Genomic DNA, 20221 nt, shown 5'->3' with positions numbered 1-20221 from the left:
GAGAGGGGGGAGTAGAAGACAGAAGATCAAAGACAAGGAAGGAGATCAGCACGACCCGACCTGGGGTTCGGAGCGACGACTGCGTTGTCTTCTCTGCGTTTCCGAGGCACCTTTGTGGGTGCTTTTGTTTTCGCGGTGTGCCCCTTCGCGCGAAAAGGGCACACATGCCCTTGTGCATTTGATGAAGCTTTCATATTGCAGTTGTTGCTGCTATCCAGTTGTGTTGCGTGCGGGCGCCACGAGCCAAAGCAAAAGAGACAAAAAAAAACTAACATATATGTCTCTTCGCGACGTGTGTGTGTGTGTGTGTGTCTCTACTGGTGGCAGATGTGCTCTGCTCATTGAAACACACGCGCAGGCTTCGCGTTGAAGAGCACCGAGCTGCGCACCACACCCACCACTTCGTAGTTCTTATATACTGACGCTGCGGAAGGCGCGGGGGCGGAGGCGGCAGAAGCGGGCGTACAACCCGCCCCTCTCTGCACCTCCGCCGCCGCTGGATCATCCCCGCCTGCGCGCTGCCGCTTTCGTGTCAGCTCGCGATGCTCCGATGAGCTCTGCGCGACGGTGTCCTCCGCTGACGCCTCCGCGATGATGTCGTCCAAGTACAACGCATCCAGCGACAGCGCATGTGGGTGCGCTTGCAGCCACTCCGAAAACAGCATAGTCGTCGTCGTTGTTGCCAGCGGCGCCGGCGCAGAGGGCCGTGACAGCTCCTCCTTCGCCGCCGCCGCCTGCGCAACATCGGGAGACGGCGTCGCCCCTTCACACCGTTTTCCCCCCGCGTGGCGGGACACGAGCTGACGGCGCAGCTGCCGCATCCGCGCAGGGCTGCACTCCTTCAGCACGAGCAGCGGGTACTTGTAGGTGGCACGGCTGCCGTCGACGCGCAGTGTGTCAATGCAGAGTGTGCATCTCCTCTCGCTGAGGTGGTCCTGCTCCACGTGCCCGAGCGGCACCTCCACCACCGCCGAGGAAGAAGCGTCCGCAGATGTGCGCTGCACACCGTTACTCCTCGTTCCCCTCGGTGGTGCCGTGGTTGGATTCGCGTCATCTAGGTCACAGAGTTCCTCGTCCTCCGAAGACGCGTCGGTGGAAGACGGCAACGGCGGCCACGTCAACGAAGAGAGCGTGGGCTGCGGCTCCACCGCCGTCGATGATGATGATGACGCATCAGCACAACTACCACTGCCGTCAGTCCCCTGCGCACGACGACTCTCACCGCCTCCTTGTGTAACCGGCCGCGCCTCAGCTGAGCAGGGTTCCTCCGGTTGGCCTTTTATCTTTACCTCGTTCGTCTTTGCCGCGATCCTTTGCCGCCGCACAGCTCGGCGAGTCGCCTTCGCCGCTCGAGCATCCGCCAGGGCCTCGGGTGTGATGACGATGCGGCCCTGCAGTTCAATGATGTCCATCACTGGCACGTCGCGAGTGGCAAAGACACGAACCACCATTTCCAATTTACGAGTATTCGTATTTAATCTATGTAAGTGGAGCAGTGCAGAAAACTTTTTAAAAGAAGAGGAGATGATAGTTTGAGTTCTATGCTGAAAGAAAGTGTGTAAGCTTCCTTCGCTCTATCAAGAGAGCTTCTATATATGAGTAAGAAGTGCCTGCGGCAGCGAGGTGCCGCGAGTTGGGCTCCAGGACCGCGAAGGGTCAATCAGCCTAAATGGAGTACTGGAAGTCAAGGAGAAACGGAGAAGAGGGATAGATAGATATATATGAGACGCGAAGATGAAAGAGAAGCAGAGGTGTTCTTTGGGTGCTTTGCTGACATGCATACGGCTGACCACACTGCTTTCAATACCAACCCACTGTGAAAAACAAAAGCTGGCGTTGCCCGCTTGGATCAACGGCGGACGCGCTTGGATGGTGGTGCATATCCTTCTGGAAAGGTGAGCTCTACTGGATGGTCGATTGACCTGTGGCAAAGAGCGACTTCCACGTACTTCGCACGCTCGTCTCCGCGACCAGTGCATCGGCTACAGCAGTTTTTGTGAATACAAATACACCGACAAAATACACGATGCGACACAATTTGCGTGCACCGGTCGCCCTGCTCAGCCTCCGCTGAAATCGCATAAGACACCGCCACATTTAGGTGTAGTTGTTGGTGGAAGAGCGCCGTATTCGTCGCTGTGAAGCCCGCGGGTACCGCAGCCATCCCCCATCTGCATCGACGGCACCGCAAACACAAAGAAGACATAGCCAGAACATATGTATATGTATTTCCAAAGACGAATTCAAATCCCGCGTTTCGCGCATGAATGGGATTCGTTCACAACTCCCTCCCCCCTGCCACCCTCCCTCGTCAACGCCCCGCACGGCACAACGTGACCTGCCCTTACACATCCTTGACCCACGGGTGTGGCAGCTCCCGATCGGGGTAATGCTCCCGCCAGATCTCCTTCATGATGTTGTTTCGCCCGATAATCTCGCCATGAAACACGCCCAGGTTGTACTTCCAGCGGAACGCCGTCAGCATATCCGTCTTGCCGGGGTTGTTCGGGTCCGGCAGCAGGTTCTCCTTCTCCACATCCTCGACACAGTAAAAGTATGTGTCCCGCTCCTTCTGGCACTTCCACGAGGTCCACATCTTGTCCTGCAGGCAGCGCGCCATCGCCTTTTCTGTCTCCGCGCACCGCCGCTCCGCCTCGTCTCGCACGGCGTTCTTCAGCTGCTGCGTCACCATCGGCGGCAGCCGCATCGCCTGAATGTGATCGATCGTGTCGAAGTCCTCGTTGTAGATCTGCTCAATCAGGTTTGCGTGGTGCGTCTGTGTTGTAGCGTCTGACGGCGTACCGTTCATCTTACTCTTGCCTTGTCGCTGTTGGACGGCGTAGGGCGAGCGCAGGTTGGCGTACGCCTTACGCTTCGCGGCGGTCTCCTCGGGTGTGCTGACGTCCGAGCTAAGGGACGCGTCCGGCGTGACGCCGCTGTCGAGCTCCGCCTCATCGTCGATGGTGTTGCCAAAGCGGGAGGCCGCGTCGGCGGCGGCGACGTTTCTTGATCCCTTTGCACCCATCGGCAAGGAGCAGGAAAGGGGAGGAAGAAGAAGAGGACAACAATAATAATAGATAGCTGACAGACACACAGCTCAACACAACGAGAACAGAGGGAGGTCTCTTGTTCTTCTCTGTCGCTGTAACACCTTTTCTTTTTTGAAAACCAAAATAATGATTGTAGCAATAGCCGGGTTTGTGGATGAAGAAGGAGGAGGAGAAGAGAGGGACAATGAAGAAAAAAAAGGCTCAAAATGGCGAAGATGCACTCCTATGGCGAGTCAAGGTGTCAACCAACTATTATTACTATTATTTGGTTTTACATTCCATGAACGCGCCTGTTAGTTTTTACGCATGTTGCGGTTGTTTCTGCTCCACCAGCCTCTCACGCGTGTTTCCTCCTTCAATTGGTATGTGCCGCCTCCACGCAGAACCGGAAGAGCACGTAAGAACACGACAAACCGCAGCAGCGAAGCATCCATTTAGAAAATAAATAATAATAATTGAAGATGATAGAGGCGCTCCGTCAGCGGCACACAGTTCGGTGCGTGAATCATTCGTCTGGGTGGCCGCCGCAACACACAGGCTTCTTCCCCTCCTCCCCCTCTTCTGGTGCTCCCTCCATTGTTCCTTTTCCCTTCCCAACGCGCTGAATGGTCGTGTTGTTGCCGCTGCTCGCTGCGAGGATACAGGCCTCTTTTTTGGAGGTGGGTTCTTGCGCTCTCATTTGTATTAGTTCTCTTCATAGTTCCTTGTGGAGGAGAAAGAGCGCAACAAAAGTGGTGCAGTTGACGCCCCTCCACACACACACACACACACACACGCGGGGCGTCAAGCGCTGCTGCACAACGAAGAATGGAAAAAAATATTAATAGTAATGATAATAACAAGTCTGTTTGTACTTCATCCACGTAATGAGCCACAATCAGAGGATGTTATTTTTTTTTCTTTAGCAGCGGATGGAGACCCGCAAAGGAGAAGAAGAAAATAAAGGAGTCAAGTCACCGCACGATCATTCAAAAGGTAAACGAATAATAGTTGTAGAACAACGGACATAGACAACTGACAGACGCTGTCCGATGACGACACCACCGCAATCCAAAGGTGAGGAGGGGGAGGAAAGAACCGACAGCAACAAAGATGGCAAAAAGGGCAGCCGTCACGGGGCGGGAGAAACAAAGGGAGACACTCCTGGCACAACCAATCCATCCACCCACAACAGCAAAGGCGCGACCGGCGGCAACACAAACCGGGGGAAAAAACAAATCAGAAAAGACACGCACAGAAAATTTCGCGCGTTCGTCCCCAACGAGCGAGTACCTCCAGATATTTAGATATAAATAAATAAATCTAACAAACGGATACGCAGAAGAGAAGAGTAAACCAAAATAAAATACGAGCACGGGTGAACGTGCGTATCGCAACGAACTAAAACAAACACACACGACAAGTACATAAACAAGTATATAAAAGCTATCGGTTTCTTTACCAAATCGCAAACAACGCGGAGAAGAAGAAGAGAAGGAAAAACCGATGTGTCTTCCTCAGCAAAAAACAGCAGCAAAATTTGCGGGGCATACACGATCTACGCCCACACACAGTGCGATCTGAGACGGCTCCGGCGCAGCCCGCGGAGAGCCGTTTAAGACATAAATGATATAGAAGTATTTGTTGTTATTGTTAAGCAGACGTAAGAGGTCAGCGTAACACAAGAACAACGCGCCACTCGAATGATAAACGTCTTCTTTCATTGAAGTGTACACGAGTTGGTGTAACGTGCGGCGACCGTTTTTTTACCGCGAGAGTGGGGAAATAATAAAAATAATAATTAAGCATGTATGCATCTATTATGCTCCTCTTTGCTCTCGAAAAACTCATCCAACAACGACCGGAGAGCCCGTGGGCGATGCCGTCTCCGACGCGGAAGAGCTACTCGACAGGACCACCGCATTCACACTAGCAGAGTCCCTTTCCTTCCCTGTGGACGCGGCAGAACTTGGCGACATGACACCGTTGGCCCGCGGTGCGGTTTCCTTCGCCGCCGCCGCTGTGGCACGATCGGTGCCACCCAACACGGTAGGGTCGTCGTTCGACGTCGCCGACACAGACCGCGGCGGCGGCGGCGGCATTGCAGCGTCATGCATCGCGGCCAGGCCGGAGTCGGCATCGTAGCCTTCATCGTTCGTCTCCTCTTGTACCGAACGTGCATTTGCCATCTCAGCCCGCATCACGGCGCTGCCGTCGTCCGTTGCGGCTGCTGTTGTTGCTGTCGTTGATGCTGTGGTGGTGGCGGTCGCCGCAGCGGCAGCCGTCCACGCGCCGTTCGTCAAGTCTGCATCGCCGCTGTTCATGTGTGCGGTCAGCTGCGCATCCGTGTACGGTTGCATAAAGCCGCTCGCCTCCGCAGAGGTCAGCACGCTCGACGCGCTGTCCGGCGATGCGTGAAAGCCCGCGCGCTGGCGGTGACCGGCGCGCGTCTTGGGTGAGTTGCGCAGCGTGGATAAGTCGTGGCTGCTCGGGAGGAACGGCTGTTGCTGCTGCTGCTGCGTCTGCGCTCCACGTGGAGCAGCGGCAGAGTCCCTGCTGTCCGCCTCGGAGTCCGCCAGCTCGCCCGTGAAGAGCTCGTACTCGACGACGGAGTCGCCGGTGTCGCTTGCGTGGGCCGCTGCTGGTGTCGTTAGCGCCGGTGGCGCCGGTGGCGACGGCAGATCCGCTGCGCCGGTGGTGTTCGTGGTGGGATGAGACGACGACTTGCTGGCTGTCGCGGCGGCCTCTGCTGCCTTCTTCATTCTGCGCGCCTTCGCCGCCGCCGCTAGCTTCGCCGTCGGCTTTACCGCCGACTTTGTGGTGGGGGAGGGGGTCATCTGCAAGGATGGCCCCGACGTCGCCTCCGTCGTCGCACGCGGTCGATGCGGCATCTCCCGTTGAGTTCTTCGCTGCGTCGTCGCCGGTGCCGCAGAGGCGGCGGCGGGGGGTCGACCAGCCACCACCCCGGCGTTGGGGGGTGCGGCGCTGCGACGTGCCGCGGGCCCGCGGTTGCTGCCGCCCGTGCGTGGCGTCGTCGCAGAAGCAGATGGGGCCGTGGTCGAGTGCGCGCGAGGGTGTGGGTGGTTGTCTGCGTCCAGCACAAAGGGGTCAGCGTGGGCGGAGTCGGTGCTGCTCCTCCGGCCGCCTGGCACCCATGGGTTGGGGTTCGTCGTGAGGGGCGCCAGGTTCGCCGTGTCGGCCAGAACCTTCTTACCCGGCAGGGAGGAGCGCAGCTTGACGCTCCCCTTCGGCGGCCCTTTCGGTTTCGAACTGCGTCGACGCGTCGGCGCCGGGACAAGGGTGCCACCTTCAGCCACACCCTTCTGCTCCCACTCCTGCTCTCCTCGGCGGTACGATGAGGCCACGGTAGAGAAGGAATGGTTGCTGCTCTCCGTTGGCGGCGTCGAGGAGGTCGGCAGGAGGTGCTGCTGCTGTGGCTGCTGTGGTGGTGACAGCGATGGTGCCTTCTCCTCTGGCGAAGGGGCTTGCGTGTTCAACAGCGCGCGTGAGCGCAGTGCGTCGCCTTGCTCATCGCCGTCGATCTCCCGGTCCCCGCCGCCCGGGTACTTCAGTGTGGGCCGTGTGGCGCCGGATTTGCGCGTACTCGTCTCGCTGGGCGAGGAGAGGGAGACGTAGGTGGACTCCATCATCACCACCGTCTCCACTGGAAGAGGCACGGAAATGTTCTCTGTTTTCCGTGGCGCACAGGGGGATTTCGGAGCAGCAGCAGCAGCAGCTGGAGGAGGAGCGGTGACTGTCCTTGCCTGTGGTAGCGAAGAGCGTGGGTTGGGTGGGAAGTCCGCCTTGGTGTAATACTGCTTCGACGGCACCGCTTTCTTCTTGCTGCTGCTGCTGCCGAGGCTGTTCTTCTTGGCTGCCTTTTCATTTCGCCGCGCGGTCCCGCTGCTGCTGTTGCTGCCGCCCGCGCGGGACGCCGTCGGTTGCCGCTGTCGGTCAGTGGGCAGCTTGGTCTCGGTCAGCACCGCCGGCGGCGCCAGCCAGGCGGAGGAGATGGAGCTCGTACTAAGTGATCCCATCGAAGCCGGGACGCCACCACCGCAATCCGGTGCCGCCGTCGTCCGCGTGTTCTGCGGCGACGACGACGCGGCGGTGACGGAGGAGGAAGAAGACGAGTAGTGCGAGGTGGGTGAGGCAGGTGCCTGCCCTTTCGCCGCGGAGTTCACGGCGCTGCCGTGGCCACGTTCGTTGAGAGTCAGCTGCAAATCTCGATCGTCATCGTAGGTGTACACCGAAGTCCTTTCGGCCGCAGAGGACAGGTCCAGAAACACGTCCCCTGGCGTCGCCCCGCCAACGGAGAAGGACTCCGAGGCCGGCACATCCCCCGACTCGGACTGCCGGCTTGCCTGGTAGTGCAGAAACTCCTGCTGCGCACTGGGGGTGTTGCCGTGGTAGCCCATCGGCGACCCGCGGGGCGAGTGCGGAGGCAGCGACGACACATCTCGCAGGTTGGAGAGGCTGTTCGAGCTGTGGTGGCTCATGGCGTAGAGGGACGAGGAGGAGGGCGGCTTACGGATGTGAATGGGCGAGGCAAACGTGCTGACGGTGGTGCTAGCTCCACTCGGCGCCATCAGCGAGGACACGCCGGACTGCTGACTCGCCGTGCCGAGGCTGCGACAGCTGTAGAAGCCGCCGCCGTCGTCGAGGTCCCCGCCGGGGGTGGGGGCAGGGTAGGTGAGGCTGCTGCTCACCTGCGAGCCGAGGCTGCGACAGCTCTGAAAGAGATCTGAATCCGCACGCGAACCCCGCCGCGAAAACGGCGACGTCGGCCCGACGCTGCTCCCCGCTGGCATCTGCCGATTGGTGCGGACGTTTGTCACCGTCATCGTCGTCTTGGTCGGACGAGCTGGGGGCGGCGCGGCGGCCACGCCGGACGTCAGCGAAGACGATCCAATGCTCTGCCGGTGCGTCAGGGACGGCATTGGCGACCCGTCGTGACCACCGGCGTTGCTACTGTTGTAGTAGTCGTAACCGTGGGGGTGCTGACTCATCATGCTGCCGTGGCTGACGAGGGAGACGTTGTCGGCGAAGCTGGCGAAGCTGGCCACGCTGCCCCCGCCGCGCAGCTCCCGCGGCGTGGCGAAGACGGAGCTGGCCGTCTCTGGCGCAGCGCTGTCCTCGTCCACGAACAACATCGGATCGTATCCGCGGGGCGGACGATGCGGAGGAGGGGCAGGGGCAGGGGTGGACGTGACAGGGGAGGGCACACGGTAACTCGGCGTCAAGGCGAGGCTGTGCAGCTCTGCGGAGGACGCGTCCGACGACGGTGACTGGACCCCGACGCCGTTGTATTTGCCGGCCCCTAGCTTCATGCCCGCGTCGTGCTCCGGGGGGAACCACCGATCGTAGCTCTCGCCCTTCGGCGGCGGCGGCGGCGGCGGTGGACCGGCAGAGTTCGTGGTAGACCCCATGGTCCCCGACTTCGTCTCGTCGGTTTTGTGGGGGCTGTCAGAGGAGGGGCCGGTCGGGTTGGCCGCCGCACCGTTGCGACCGACACGGGCGACGAAAGAGGTGAAATTGGCGGCGGCGTCCTTCGCGGACTGCTCCGGCGCCGCCTCCTCCGGATCGTGGACGGGGTAGTGCGGGTCGGAGCTGTTGCTCGCTACCTTGGCCTCGATCCTTGCCGCCGTTGACGGCCTTGCCGGCACCGCCCGCATCTTTGTTCTCCCTCTTCTTTTTCGTGGTTGACTTTGCGCAAACACCTCCCATTGTGGAAGTGCACCTTGTGCGTGGGTGTAGCTCCGATGATACTCGCTGACGTGACCGTTCGAATGCACAACAGACTGCGCGTGCAACACACACACACACACACACACACACAGCTCAGGCGACGCGTTCACGCTGCTGTGGTTGGTGCTTGATTGGCTCACTGCTATTCCTCGACGGCGAAGGGTGTGATCCAGCTCCTTAGAATAAGAAGGCAGCCCACAAGAGAGAAGAAAGGCCGAACAAATATATATATATATATATATATATATATATGAACGCACGCCTGCAGGAAAACAAACGGCTGAAAATGAGAAAGAGAGAGAAACCCAAAAAAAAAGGCGTGGTGGTGATAGCACAGAAACAAAATAGTGCTTTTCCCCTTCGTGTTCGCTATTGTTGTCGGGTAGTGTCGTTTAGTTACGCCGCCCCCGTTTTACGTGGCGAAAAAAAGAAAACCCAGCGGGTCGTCTTGTGGGGGCTTTCAAGGAAGGTCGGTGGGGCACCTCTTTCTTAGCAAAAGCAATGACAACAATAATAATAGTCGTAGTAGTGGAGGCTTCACCGGTTTAATTGCGCCAGAACTGAATCTTTGATATCAATAAAAATATGTTTTTAGGTAGAAATACCAAGAAGAGAAAAAGCAGAGGAGTAAGAGATGGAGGAGAAAACGGTGATGCAGCGCCGCGGAAACTTCGACAAGTCGGAGAACGCACGTGAGTTTTAGTGCTTTCTTCATTTATTTGACTCCGTCAGCTGAGGGGTGGGGGGGGAGACAAAAAGTGAACGTGTGTGCAGCGCGTACAGGCGCTTTCCACACAAAAGTGGGCTGCCGTGCTTCGTTTCCGCTGATGAAAACAACATTGAATTCGATGAACTAGAACCGTGCCGCGCAAAGGAGATGCCGACGCAGCGAACGCAGATTCTCTCACGACCGAAGCCCGTACAACGCGCGGACACACAACATGCACAAGAGAGCGAGAAAGAGAGAGAAAGCGGCGGCGTTCTCCTTACCGATGCGTTCACTTCGTTTACTACTGTTGTCATTACTATTTTTCTATCTATGGATCTTTGCCATTTTTTTTTCTTTTCAAAGACACGTCGAAGGAAAGCTGAGGGATACAGAGATGAAGGCACCATAATCTAACATCGTGGCCGTGCGCAGACCCGCGCCCATCCACATGTGCAACTGGAATGTCAGTTTGCGGAAACGAAGAACGAAATCATCCGAATCGGCATTACATCGACAAATAATAATAACAATAATAAAGATCATTCGGAGCGGTACAGACGGCAGGAAGTAGTACACGTTGCTGACGCAAGAAGAAACTCGTTCTACAGGTTGACAGTGGAGGAGAACGAGTATTATGAAGAGAGAAACAAACAGGGGTTTTTTTTTTGAGATGATGCGATGTGTGTGAGAAAGCAAAAATAATTAAGGAACATTACAAGAGGAAAGAAGCGCGTGTTGTTGTTGTTTTTTGGCTGTTTCGCCTCATCGCAGCACAGCGCTCAAGAGAAACCCCAAAAAAAAACGGGCCTCGGTCCACCCCGGCGCACGTGCGTGCATTGCCATATCCAGGAGCGGGGTCACCCAGAAGAACGAGCAAGCACGCAGAACAACACCTGACACTAGTAGTAACGATAGAAACAAAAACAGATAAACAAATAAAGCAATGAAAGAAATGAATGCTATTGCTACCGTATAGAAAGGAAAGAGAGGCTACAAACACCAAATGCGTAAAGTCCACAGGCCTAAAAAAAAGAGGCGAATCACCGTGTGTGTGACCGCCGTTTGTTTGCGTTCTCGCCTAGAGCGAGAAGCAACGTAATCGCAGCAGAGGGAAAACGACACGAGAGAGGGAGGAGGGGGGGGGGACGGGGACAACAGAAGCACGCAAGGATTCATTCAGCCTTCACGCACACGTGCAGGAGAACAACAAGAACAAGAAAACTACATCCAAACGATGGCACCAAGCGGTATTCAACCTTCCCGTGTATATAGAGGATGTTAAAAAAAGAACAGGCACAGAAATTCAGTCAGTCGCCTCAACTTTAAATCGCCGTCAGGTTGCGCATGTTCACCACCGTTTTCATTTGGTTCACCATCGATGGCCGCTCCACCGGCTCCGCAGACGGAATAACGTGCCACTCCGGCTCCGGCTTCGTCGTCAGCTGGTCCTCCGTCTTCTCCTTGCCGGGGCCGGCCACCGCAACGGTGCGGTCGCCACCAACCTGCGCCGCGGTTCCATCTGTCGCCGCAGCGGCGGTAGGAGCGGCCTTCTGCTGAGACGGGGACGTGGCCGCGGCCTTCGTGTGCGGTCGCTGCGCCGCTGGCAACTCGACCTCCTTCTCGGCGTCGCTATCCTTCTCGATCTTCTCGGTCTTCTGCCTCTTCCCCGCTGCCTCATTCGCGGCCATGGAGTGGGTTTTGTCGGCAGGCGGCGCCGGTTCTTCTCGGATTTTCTGCGGCGGCGGCTGCATCGGCTGCGGCGGCTGCTCCGCAGGCTGCGGTGCTGACACTTTCTTCTCTTCCGGTTTGTGCTGCTCCTCCACGTTCGTTTCCACAGCAGCAGCAGCGGGAGTTGCGGCGTGGTGCGCGCCGTTGGTGTGGTCCGGCACCCTCGACTTACTCGCCGCCTTATGAGTCGTCTTCGCCTTGGCGGGAGCTGCCGGCGAAGCGTCCTCAGCGCCGCTCGCATGCACCGCCCGCGGTGTCTTCTTCGCACCTGCCGCTACGCCGCTCGCTTGGCTTGGTGGGTTAGACGTCGACCGCGGCTCGGCGCTCGAGGTGTTTCGCCTCACCTTTGCAGGAGTTGCGGTGCGCGGCTTCCGCGTGGAGTCGCTCGCGCGAGGCGGGACGGCGAGTGCCCTCTCATTGTGCACAGCGGCGGTGGCGGCGGTGGGTGAGGTGCCGGGGGAGGGCCGGGTGTGGACGGCGAAAGGCTGCGACGGCTGCGGCGGGGGCACTGGTGAGCTGGCTGCCGCTGCCTTGCTTATTTCCTCACGCGCGTCGTCGTGAACAGGCGTCGGCTCTCTATTCGATTCCACATGCTTCTCCGGCTCCTCCGCTTGCTTCTCCTTTTCCGCCACCGGGCCTGCCAGCTCCAACTCCGGCGCTAACGCCTTCTTCGGACTCACGCTAACGATTTGGCTGTGGCTGCGGCTGCGGCTGGCGGCCTCGCTACTGTTCTTTGTGTCGATCGTGCGGACGTGATTTGGGTGGCGCCCAACCGACGGGGTGCGGCCGTCCGACAGGCAGCGGTACGCCGGTGACCGCTGACGGCGCATGACGCTTGATGACAGCTGCGTGGGGGCCACCTTCAACGTCGACACGTTCTCCGACGGCGACGGCGGCATCGCCTTGAACACCTCCGGATGCTGCGGTTGTTGGCTCCGTTGTTGGGGCTGCGCCGTGGGGGCGGGGCGAGGCTGCGGCTCCTCCGACCCCTCCCCCGCCTCCCCACACGGCGTCGGAGCGTGCGGTATCGGCACCACGCTGTACGGCGCCGAGGGCGACGGCTGCGTTGCCGCGGAAGGCTCGGCCGTCTCCAGCGGTTCCGCCGGCTTGCGATCAACCGCGTCATCCTCGTCACCATCGTCTCCGTTGCTGCCTCCGTAGATCACCGCATCCGCCCCCGCCCCCGCCGGGCCGTCCGCGCCTTCGCTGTACGACTGATGCGAGAATTGCGTCTCCGAGGCGGGGAGTGACTCCACCGTCGCCGCGCCGCCGTCGCCGTTGTCGCGCTGCGACGCCAGCGTACTTGGCTGCCTCGCCTTCTCGGACACGTTCTTCTCTGTGTCTGCTGCTGGTGGTGGTGCCGCTGTGGCTTTGCGCTCCTCTTGCTGGGCCTCCTTCAGCGAATCGCTCGTGGCCGCAGCCGCAGCGGCGTCGCCCTTTGGCTTCAGGAAACGACTGGGAACTGGTTTGACAATGCGCTGGCTGCTGGAGCGGGAGCCCGTCGACGTCAGCGGGGGAGATAACGGGGACAAGGGTGTTTGCGTCTGGGCCTCCGTCGTCGCCTTCGCCGTCGGCTCCACCGTTGCCGTCGCTTTGTCCGCCTTCTTCGTTGCTCCCTCTCTCCTATCTTCCGCCGCCGCGGCGGTCGGCTTGGGTTCGCCTTCGTGCGGCACGTCACCTGCTAATTTTTGTGGTTCTACGGCACCGCTCACCTCGTCCGCAACAGCAGGAGCAGGAGGAGGCGCTGATCTTTCGGCCGCAGGCGCGGCGTCCGTGTTGTCGGGGGCGGCGCCAGCATTCTGCTGCGGCGCAGAAGCCGTGACCGCGGTAAGCGGCACCTCTTCCTGCATCGGTGCGTCATCCGGCGGCTTCGCCTCCCTCGCCTCTTGCTCGGCTGGCACGGCGGGCGGCACGGCGGGCGTCACGGCGGCTTTCTCCGCCACCGGTGCCGTTCGCTGCGGGGCATCTTGTGCGTCTTTCTCCTCCTTCTTCTTCGCGGCCTTCTTCTGCTCCTTGGCCGTGGCCTTGGCCGGGTTCTTTGTTTTGGAACTCTTGCAGCCCATCTTATCCTTCTCTAAAAAAAAAATACTACTAATAATAATACGAGCGGGTTAACGCAACTTAGTATAAAGAGGAAGATAATGATGATGGCAAAACACTCACAACAACACCAGCGAAAAGACATAAAAAAAAAGGGATCTCAGTCGTGGAAGTACGTGGATATGGAACTCCACAGCTGCATAGAAAACTGTGTATGTTGGCTAAGGTAAGTTAACGGGCAAAAATGAAAAACGGCAGTACAGCGCACCACTGCCACCCTTCGCTGGACAGTGAGAGAAGTCAAATGGGGGTGTCCTCGGATGTTTTTTTCTTTTCTTTGCTTTTGGCTTTGCTTCTTTCGATTACTTTTCTTTCAAAGGGGTGATGAAGGAAAAATAATAATAAAAAGAGAATCTCAAAGACGCCAGGTGAATCCACGAATGAATGCAGAAAGCGCAGGAGAGCTCGCCAATGAGTCCGTGTCGTGTTCCTCTCCTCTCAGATGGGTGTGCGAGGCGGACACGTCGATAAGGTGCGGAATAGAAACAAAAGTACAAGAATTACTCTGTCGATAAGCTGGCGTGAATAATCAATAATAAAACGAGTAGCTACAACACACACACACACACACACACACACACACACACACACACACACACACGTGTATATATACGCGTAGAAGTATTTGTGTGACACGGAACTCGTTGATGAGAAGCACAGCTGGATAATGATAATAAATAATAAATAATAGCAACACAAAGCACGGTAGCTTTGCAGGAGTTAGAAGGAAAAGACGTAGCGACCCACGTAGCTGATGTGAGGACGGCTGACGAAAATATATATATAAAGAGAGAGAGAGCGAGGGAGGAGGAAAGCGCAAAACAGAAGAAAGAGGTCGATTAGAAGGGTGAAGCACGCGACTCGGGGTGCAGAGAACTTTTTTTCAAGGCTTTTTCCCCCCTCGTTGTGCCGGTGTATGTCTTCGTGAGCGAGTGCAACCACAGAGGAGCAGCAGGAGGGCGTCACGCAACCCTCCGCTGCAGTGACTAAATCCGTAGTTTTCCTGTCTTTTTCCTTTGCGTGACAACGCGGTGGCGCAACGCTCTCTCACAGACAAGCTTTCTTTGACAGGGAGAGAGAGAGGAAAAAGAAGTACCAACCTCCTCACAGCCAACCGCTTCGAATGCGGTAGAACAGAAAGAGAAACGCTGGGCATGGAGTTGCTCACGTGTTGTCATATCTTGAACGCCACCGCACGCGTCTCCCGCCCTCTCGTCCCGTCTGTCTTCACCGTTTTTTTCTCCCTTTTAACCGGATTTGTGAGCATCACACGCAGAAGTAATCCCTCGTTACATCTCTCTCTCTCTCCCTCTCACGTGTGTAGACGTTTTTTGTTGTTTCCGTATGTTTCCCTTTTATTTCCTTCCTCGGAGAGACACCGCAGCTCCTTCTAATTCGTGTATATGGAACCAAAAAACACACCGAGCAAGCGCAGAAAGAAAACTTAAAATTTAAATCCAAAGAAACCACAAACGATGAGAAGCACGGCAGATCCGCTGTACGAGACCAAAAAAAAAGGGACTTAAAATAAATATATGTATGTAGATCCGTAGAAGCACGTCTGTCAACGATACGATGCAAAGGCCTCACTCACTCGCCTCACATGCGTTGTTTTTGGAGGGGGAGAGCGTCACGGGCCTTTTCCTTTTCGCCTCTTGCACGGAGAACGCATGCAGTGGAGCGGTTTCTTCTCTCTTCCACGTGAGAGGCACGCACCAGCCACCACCACCCCTCCTCTCCTCCACGTGCCCCGCGCTCCAGCAAGCAGACAGGTAGGAGGCGAAGGACGGGAAACGAAACAAAAAATGAGAAATGAAAAAAGAGTTCGAAAGCAGCAGAGCCAGCAGAAACGCACGTCGAACAGAGGGGGGAGGAAGGGGGGACCCCAGCTTGCACGGCTCAACACAGCGAGACAGGAAAAAGAGAAGAAACCATGACCGCCAAGTTGAGGTTAGAAACAGCGGAATTGGCGAAGAGAGCTAAAAACAAACAGAAATAGAAGAATCACCGATGATGCTCGCGCACGCAGAGAGACGAGTCACTGTCACTAACAGTACAACAATGAACAACAAAGAGCACGTCATACCACGAAAACAAAAGACAAGGTACAAGAGGAGAACTATGAAAAAGGGGGTCAACAGCAAATCAAACTACAAGTGGTACAGGAAAACAATAGAAAGCTAAAAAAGGAAAAACAATAATAATAATGATAGTGCTAAAGGAAAGCCCTCATGGCGACGCATGGTTTAACAATAAAAAGTATCGGTGCCAGCAAGAAGGAAGAAAACTCCGCCCTCTCTAACGGTGCGTTCATTCTCAGTGGAGCAGACCGTTTCTCGCTCCACCTTGGCGGTTTCCTCTCTCTCTCTTTCTTCTTCTTGGGCTCTATTTGCCTCTTCTCCTCCGTCTCGCCCCGCAGGAGCTCGAAGAGGAACTTCTACGAATGAACCCGAGGCGTGCTCTCCCTCATCTGAACTCTCCGACTTCAGGTCGCTTCTAAATCGGCGTCACGTTGCGCATCTGCGCCACAAACTTCGCCTGCTGATAGAGCTTCTTGTTCTCCTCCTGTGGAGGCTGCAGCAGCTCCCACTTCGGGTCCTGCCGCTCCACGACGTGGCCCTCGTTTGCCGGCACCGCCGTCATGGCGGTCGTGGTGACGGTCGCCGCGTCGTCCGCGTGCGCGCTCCCGGCGTCGGCCGCCGCCGCATCATCGTCACCCCCACCCGCACCGTAATCCGGCACCTCCTCTTCACTGTACTCCGCCCCCGGCGCTTCGACTTCGAGGGACGGCCCATCCGCGGGCGACCACGACGCCTTCGACGGCATCGCAGAGCTTGGCTTCGACGGGTGCGAGGCAGAGGCAGAGGCCGCCCCACCGTAGCCGCTACCGTCGCGCACGCCTGACGGTTGCTGCTGCTGCTGCGCCGCGTTCGTCGGCACCTCGTACGGCGTGCGATGCTCCGACGACGGTGCGTCCTCGCTGACGGCGTCAACCTCGTCGCCGTAGCGGTGAGCGCCGTAGTCGCTGCTGCCGGGTGGCGGCCGGGTGGGCACGTGTGCAGCGGCTCCAGCGGCACCTGCTTCATTGCGCCGGGAGCCGCCGTTGAAGCTCTGCGACGCGCTATTCGGGGCATTCGACGCCACCCTGGACCGACCAGCCGCGCCATCCGCTGGCGGGGCCACGTCCCCGTACTGTCGATGATTCTCCGAGGCGAACGGTCCCACCGCGGCCGGGGCGTACATCGGGTCTATCAAGTGAGAGGGCGGCACCTTGCCGGGGTCGCGGTACATCGCAGCGTCCATCGTCGACGGCGGTAGAGAGCGCTGCGACATCACGGAGGGGTCCATGTTGCGATCCCCGCTGCTGCCGAGTGCGGCCGGCGCGTGGGCCCGGATGAGAGCCGCGGTGGACGTCTCGATCGCTGCCATCGCCACCGGGTCCATACTGAGCCGGCGCGGACCACCGGTGGCCTCGTCTATGTAGTAGGCAGTGGGCGGGGGCATCTGCGTCGCCAGCGCACGACGCGGCTCGGTCGCCTCGGCACTCGCGCTCGGGTCGGTGTAGGAGGTGCGAACCGGGATGGGCGGCGCGGCAGCAGGAGCGCGTCGATGCTGCACATGCTGCGGTGGCACCGGCAGCGGCGTACGCGTATGCGGAGGCGCCGTCGTCTGCTGCTGCGCGGGCTGCGAGCGGGGCGTCCGCAGAGCCGACGGCGCCTCCGCATGCGCGGCTGTGTGGGGCTGTGGTGACGGTGGCGGCTTTGCAATGACCTCCCCGGCGGCGGGCCCACCACTGTTGCGACGGCGACGCGCCGCCACGCGCTCCTTCGGCGTGCTGTTCGGCATTGCATCCGCAGAGATGATCAGCTCGTTTTCGGAGGTCTCCGACGGCGGACCCACCGGCGCTCGGCCAGCCCACCGCTGCTGCTCCGATGGTGTGCGTCCATCGGTGTCGATCTGCTCGATGTACCGCCGCTTTGCCGGTGCCCTCCGGGCAGGCGGAGCCCGCGCGTACCCGTTGTAGCGCTCCTCCTCCTCCTCCGGCTCCCTCTCCCCCACTTGCTCTCCAGGCGGTGGCACGATGTCCACCCACGGTGGGTGTTCGTGGAAGGCTCGCCTCTTCTTCATCTTCGCCGGCGAGCTGCCAGAGCTTGCCTTGCGTGGGCCGCCGACCGGCCGCGGGTTCGGCTCCTCCTCCGCCGTCGAGGAGGTGTGCGACGGCCGTCGCTGCGGATTGCCGGCGGCGGGGCGCAAGAACGGCGTGCCGGCCGCGCTGCTGCGGTGTGACGGCGCCGCGGAGGAGCGCTCCGTCCGCGGCTGCGGCGTCGGCTCGGGGGCGCGGTCTTGCGCTACAGGGGTCACCGCCTCTGCGTCGGTCGCCGCTGCTGGTGGTGGCGGTCGGCGAGAGGTGGACAGGGCCTCTTCCGGCGCGGACTGGCCCTTGGGCGTTGACGCCACCGCGGAGTTCGTCGCGGCTGCACTTCCCACCCCTCGTTGCTGCGGTGGCTGCCGCTCGGGTTCTTCATTTTCTCCCCCGTCTGGTGGCGTCTGCGGGTTTTCGGTGCGGAACGTCGGCGCCTCCTCCGACACGATCTGGAAGTCCAACTCGCTGGTCTCCGATGTGCCGTCCTGCTGTGGCCCACGCGTCACCGTCGCCTCCGTCGTGCTTGCGTCGGCCGCTTTGTCCGACCTGTTGGCGATCGACGGGTGTTCCTCCCCCGCTGCCGCTCCTTGTCCCACCGCCGCTTCTTCCTCCCTCTTCGCCGCCTCCGCAGCTTCAGCAGCGGGGTCGGCGGCCTCGGACGGCGGTTTCGCTGACTGGTGGTCGTCCGCCGGCTGCGCCTCGCCGCCCGTTGCGGCGGTCTCCCCTGCGACTTGCGAGCTGGGCGCGTCGCTCTGCTGCGGCGGCGGCGGTGCGTTCTCAGGGGCGGCAGGACGGCTGATTTCGCTCACCATCATCTCCCCAGGCTCGGTGCCATCGCGCTGCCGGTTCTCTCCCTTCTTCTTCTTCGCACTTTTCGTTTTGCTGTTGTTGCACCCCATCTCGCCTTAACGTTGATTGCCGTAACTGTTTTAAATATGCAAAACGATCGAGGAAAGAAGAAGAGCTGTGGGGGGTGGGTGGTGGTGGTGGAGGCCTGCCTAATTGTTTCTTTCGAGACACCCACGTCTTTTCGTGCTACTGCGCTTTTTCTTTCGTGTTATTTCCTTTCTGAGAATACGTGCGACGTCGCCGCCAGTGGTACGACGGAGGATGGGCCGTGACGGAGAGGACTCGTAGTTTGTACAGGCAATGAGGCAGCAATGATGATTTACTTTTTCTTTAGGGAAAAAAATAAGCGGAAGCAGGCAGTGAAAGTCGGACAACGGAAGAGAGAGACGTGTGTGTATAACGATAAATAGATAGATAATGCAATCTTCTCTTCCGCTTTGAGTGTGTCTGTGTGTGTGAGTGTGTGTGTGGCAGACCTGCGAGTGAAGTAGGCAGAGGTCCTTGCCTCTTTCGTTATCGGTATTTTTATTTACTTTCCTTTTTTAAGCTGTAAAACAAAACCGCCAAAGGTCGACGAGGGCGTTCTCTCCCGCGCGCGCTCTCCTCTTCGACTCCTTGCCTAAACTGGTAAAAAGGAAAGGATAGACGGATGCGGGCACAGCCGCCCCTTTGCTTTGCTTTGCCTTCGTAATTCTTCTTCGTCTTCTCTGTGAATCACCCGTTGCCAAAGAAAAGAAGAAAGGGGTAATACTCTACGAGGGCGCGTAGCGGCGATGAAACGGTTGAGGAGCGTGTCTTGCAGTGTGTAACACACAGCTGCGTATATAGCTGTGTATATATGTATGTATGTATATGTATATAATTGGAAGCGATGCGAGAGGGATGGTGAAGTCCGCGGAAGCACACAACACACGCACCGCTCGGTCTCACTGTCGGTCGGTCTGTCTATTTCTCTTCTCACCGGGAAGGCCTGAAGAAAGCCTACGAAAGAAAGAACTTTTAAAAAAAATCGGAGATAAACGAGTCGTGTTCCTAAAGGCTGGTGGAAGGCTTCCGAGTTTGTCAATGGAAGGTGCACCGAAGAAAAGAGAAGGAGGAGCGGGAGGAGTGGGAGGGGGAGTGTACAATGCCGGAAGAAGAATTGTTGTCGGTTTGGGGAGGAAGGGGCAGAAGGATTCCTTTGGTGGATGCAGCCAAGGAATGACGGAGGCGTGGCGAGGAAGGATGTCCGCTCTGCGGGGGACAAACAAGAAAACGGCATTAGAGCAGCAAGAGAAGCGGCGAGCAGTGAAAGGGGATTCTCTTTGGTTGTCTTTCCTCTACTTCTTCTTTACCTTTTCTCCGACGATGACCAAAGCAAAAACAAACAAAACAAACTGCCTAAGACCTTTTAGCACGGACGCGAATACGCCGCAGACAACGTCAAGCCGGCGTGCCGAATGACAAAGCAGAACGGGAGGAGACAAAACGATACTAAATAAAGTGACCGAACAGGTGTCATCCATTTTATTTTATTCCTTTTAAAGCACGAGTATTGTTGTTCGTGTCTGCTTTTCCTTTTCCTTTCTTTTCACAGTAGAACTTATTCTTCAAAACAACCGAACACAGCAGCACGGGGGCTGCGCGGTACGCATCACACACACACACACATACAAACGGAAGACGAACAAATACATATACGCACCCATCAAGAAGATGGCGCACACGACGATGCCGTTTGGTCAGCCAGATGCGATGTAGAATCCCATCCATCCATCCATCCATCCACACGAAGCAAATCTTTTCTTTTCAAAACAAAAATAGAAAAATAGAAAAACCAAGTATTTTGATGATGGCGTGTGTGTGAGAGAGAGAGGTGGTGAGTTCGCGTTTTTTCTTTTTGCAAAAAAGCTACATTGACGCGAGGACGTAATG

General features: G+C 57.9%; 5 protein-coding genes across 6 annotated transcripts; all 5 read right to left on the bottom strand.

Moving 5' to 3' along the window:
- Positions 1-338: 338 nt before the first annotated feature.
- On the bottom strand, positions 339-1679 carry ABB37_01934 (hypothetical protein; the record flags this gene model as incomplete). Its single annotated transcript, XM_015798637.1, has 1 exon — positions 339-1679. Exon 1 carries the CDS (start codon positions 1449-1451, stop codon positions 339-341), a length of 1113 nt encoding a protein of 370 aa, XP_015662115.1. The 5' UTR covers positions 1452-1679.
- Positions 1680-2344: 665 nt separating this feature from the next.
- Positions 2345-3158, bottom strand: ABB37_01933 (putative mitochondrial hypothetical protein; the record flags this gene model as incomplete). Of its 2 annotated transcripts, none has more annotated exons than XM_015798635.1 (1): positions 2345-3158. In XM_015798635.1, the coding sequence occupies exon 1, from the start codon at positions 3023-3025 to the stop codon at positions 2345-2347; it is 681 nt and encodes a 226-aa protein (XP_015662113.1). In that variant the 5' UTR covers positions 3026-3158. The 2 variants fall into 2 exon arrangements, with proteins under 2 accessions (XP_015662113.1, XP_015662114.1); XM_015798636.1 differs by having other exon boundaries at positions 2345-3153.
- Positions 3159-4876: 1718 nt separating this feature from the next.
- On the bottom strand, positions 4877-8704 carry ABB37_01932 (hypothetical protein; the record flags this gene model as incomplete). Its single annotated transcript, XM_015798634.1, has 1 exon — positions 4877-8704. One exon carries the CDS (start codon positions 8702-8704, stop codon positions 4877-4879), a length of 3828 nt encoding a protein of 1275 aa, XP_015662112.1.
- A 2104-nt stretch (positions 8705-10808) lies between these two features.
- ABB37_01931 (hypothetical protein) lies at positions 10809-14082 on the bottom strand (the record flags this gene model as incomplete). The annotated part of the gene is made up of 1 exon (XM_015798633.1): positions 10809-14082. Exon 1 carries the CDS (start codon positions 13275-13277, stop codon positions 10809-10811), a length of 2469 nt encoding a protein of 822 aa, XP_015662111.1. The 5' UTR covers positions 13278-14082.
- Positions 14083-15810: 1728 nt separating this feature from the next.
- On the bottom strand, positions 15811-19359 carry ABB37_01930 (hypothetical protein; the record flags this gene model as incomplete). Its single annotated transcript, XM_015798632.1, has 1 exon — positions 15811-19359. Exon 1 carries the CDS (start codon positions 18355-18357, stop codon positions 15811-15813), a length of 2547 nt encoding a protein of 848 aa, XP_015662110.1. The 5' UTR covers positions 18358-19359.
- Between the last annotated feature and the right edge of the window lie 862 nt (positions 19360-20221).

The sequence above is a fragment of the Leptomonas pyrrhocoris genome (assembly GCF_001293395.1).
Source record: "Leptomonas pyrrhocoris isolate H10 chromosome Unknown, whole genome shotgun sequence".
NCBI lineage: Eukaryota > Euglenozoa > Kinetoplastea > Trypanosomatida > Trypanosomatidae > Leptomonas > Leptomonas pyrrhocoris.
This window is presented reverse-complemented; position numbering and strand designations above follow the sequence as displayed.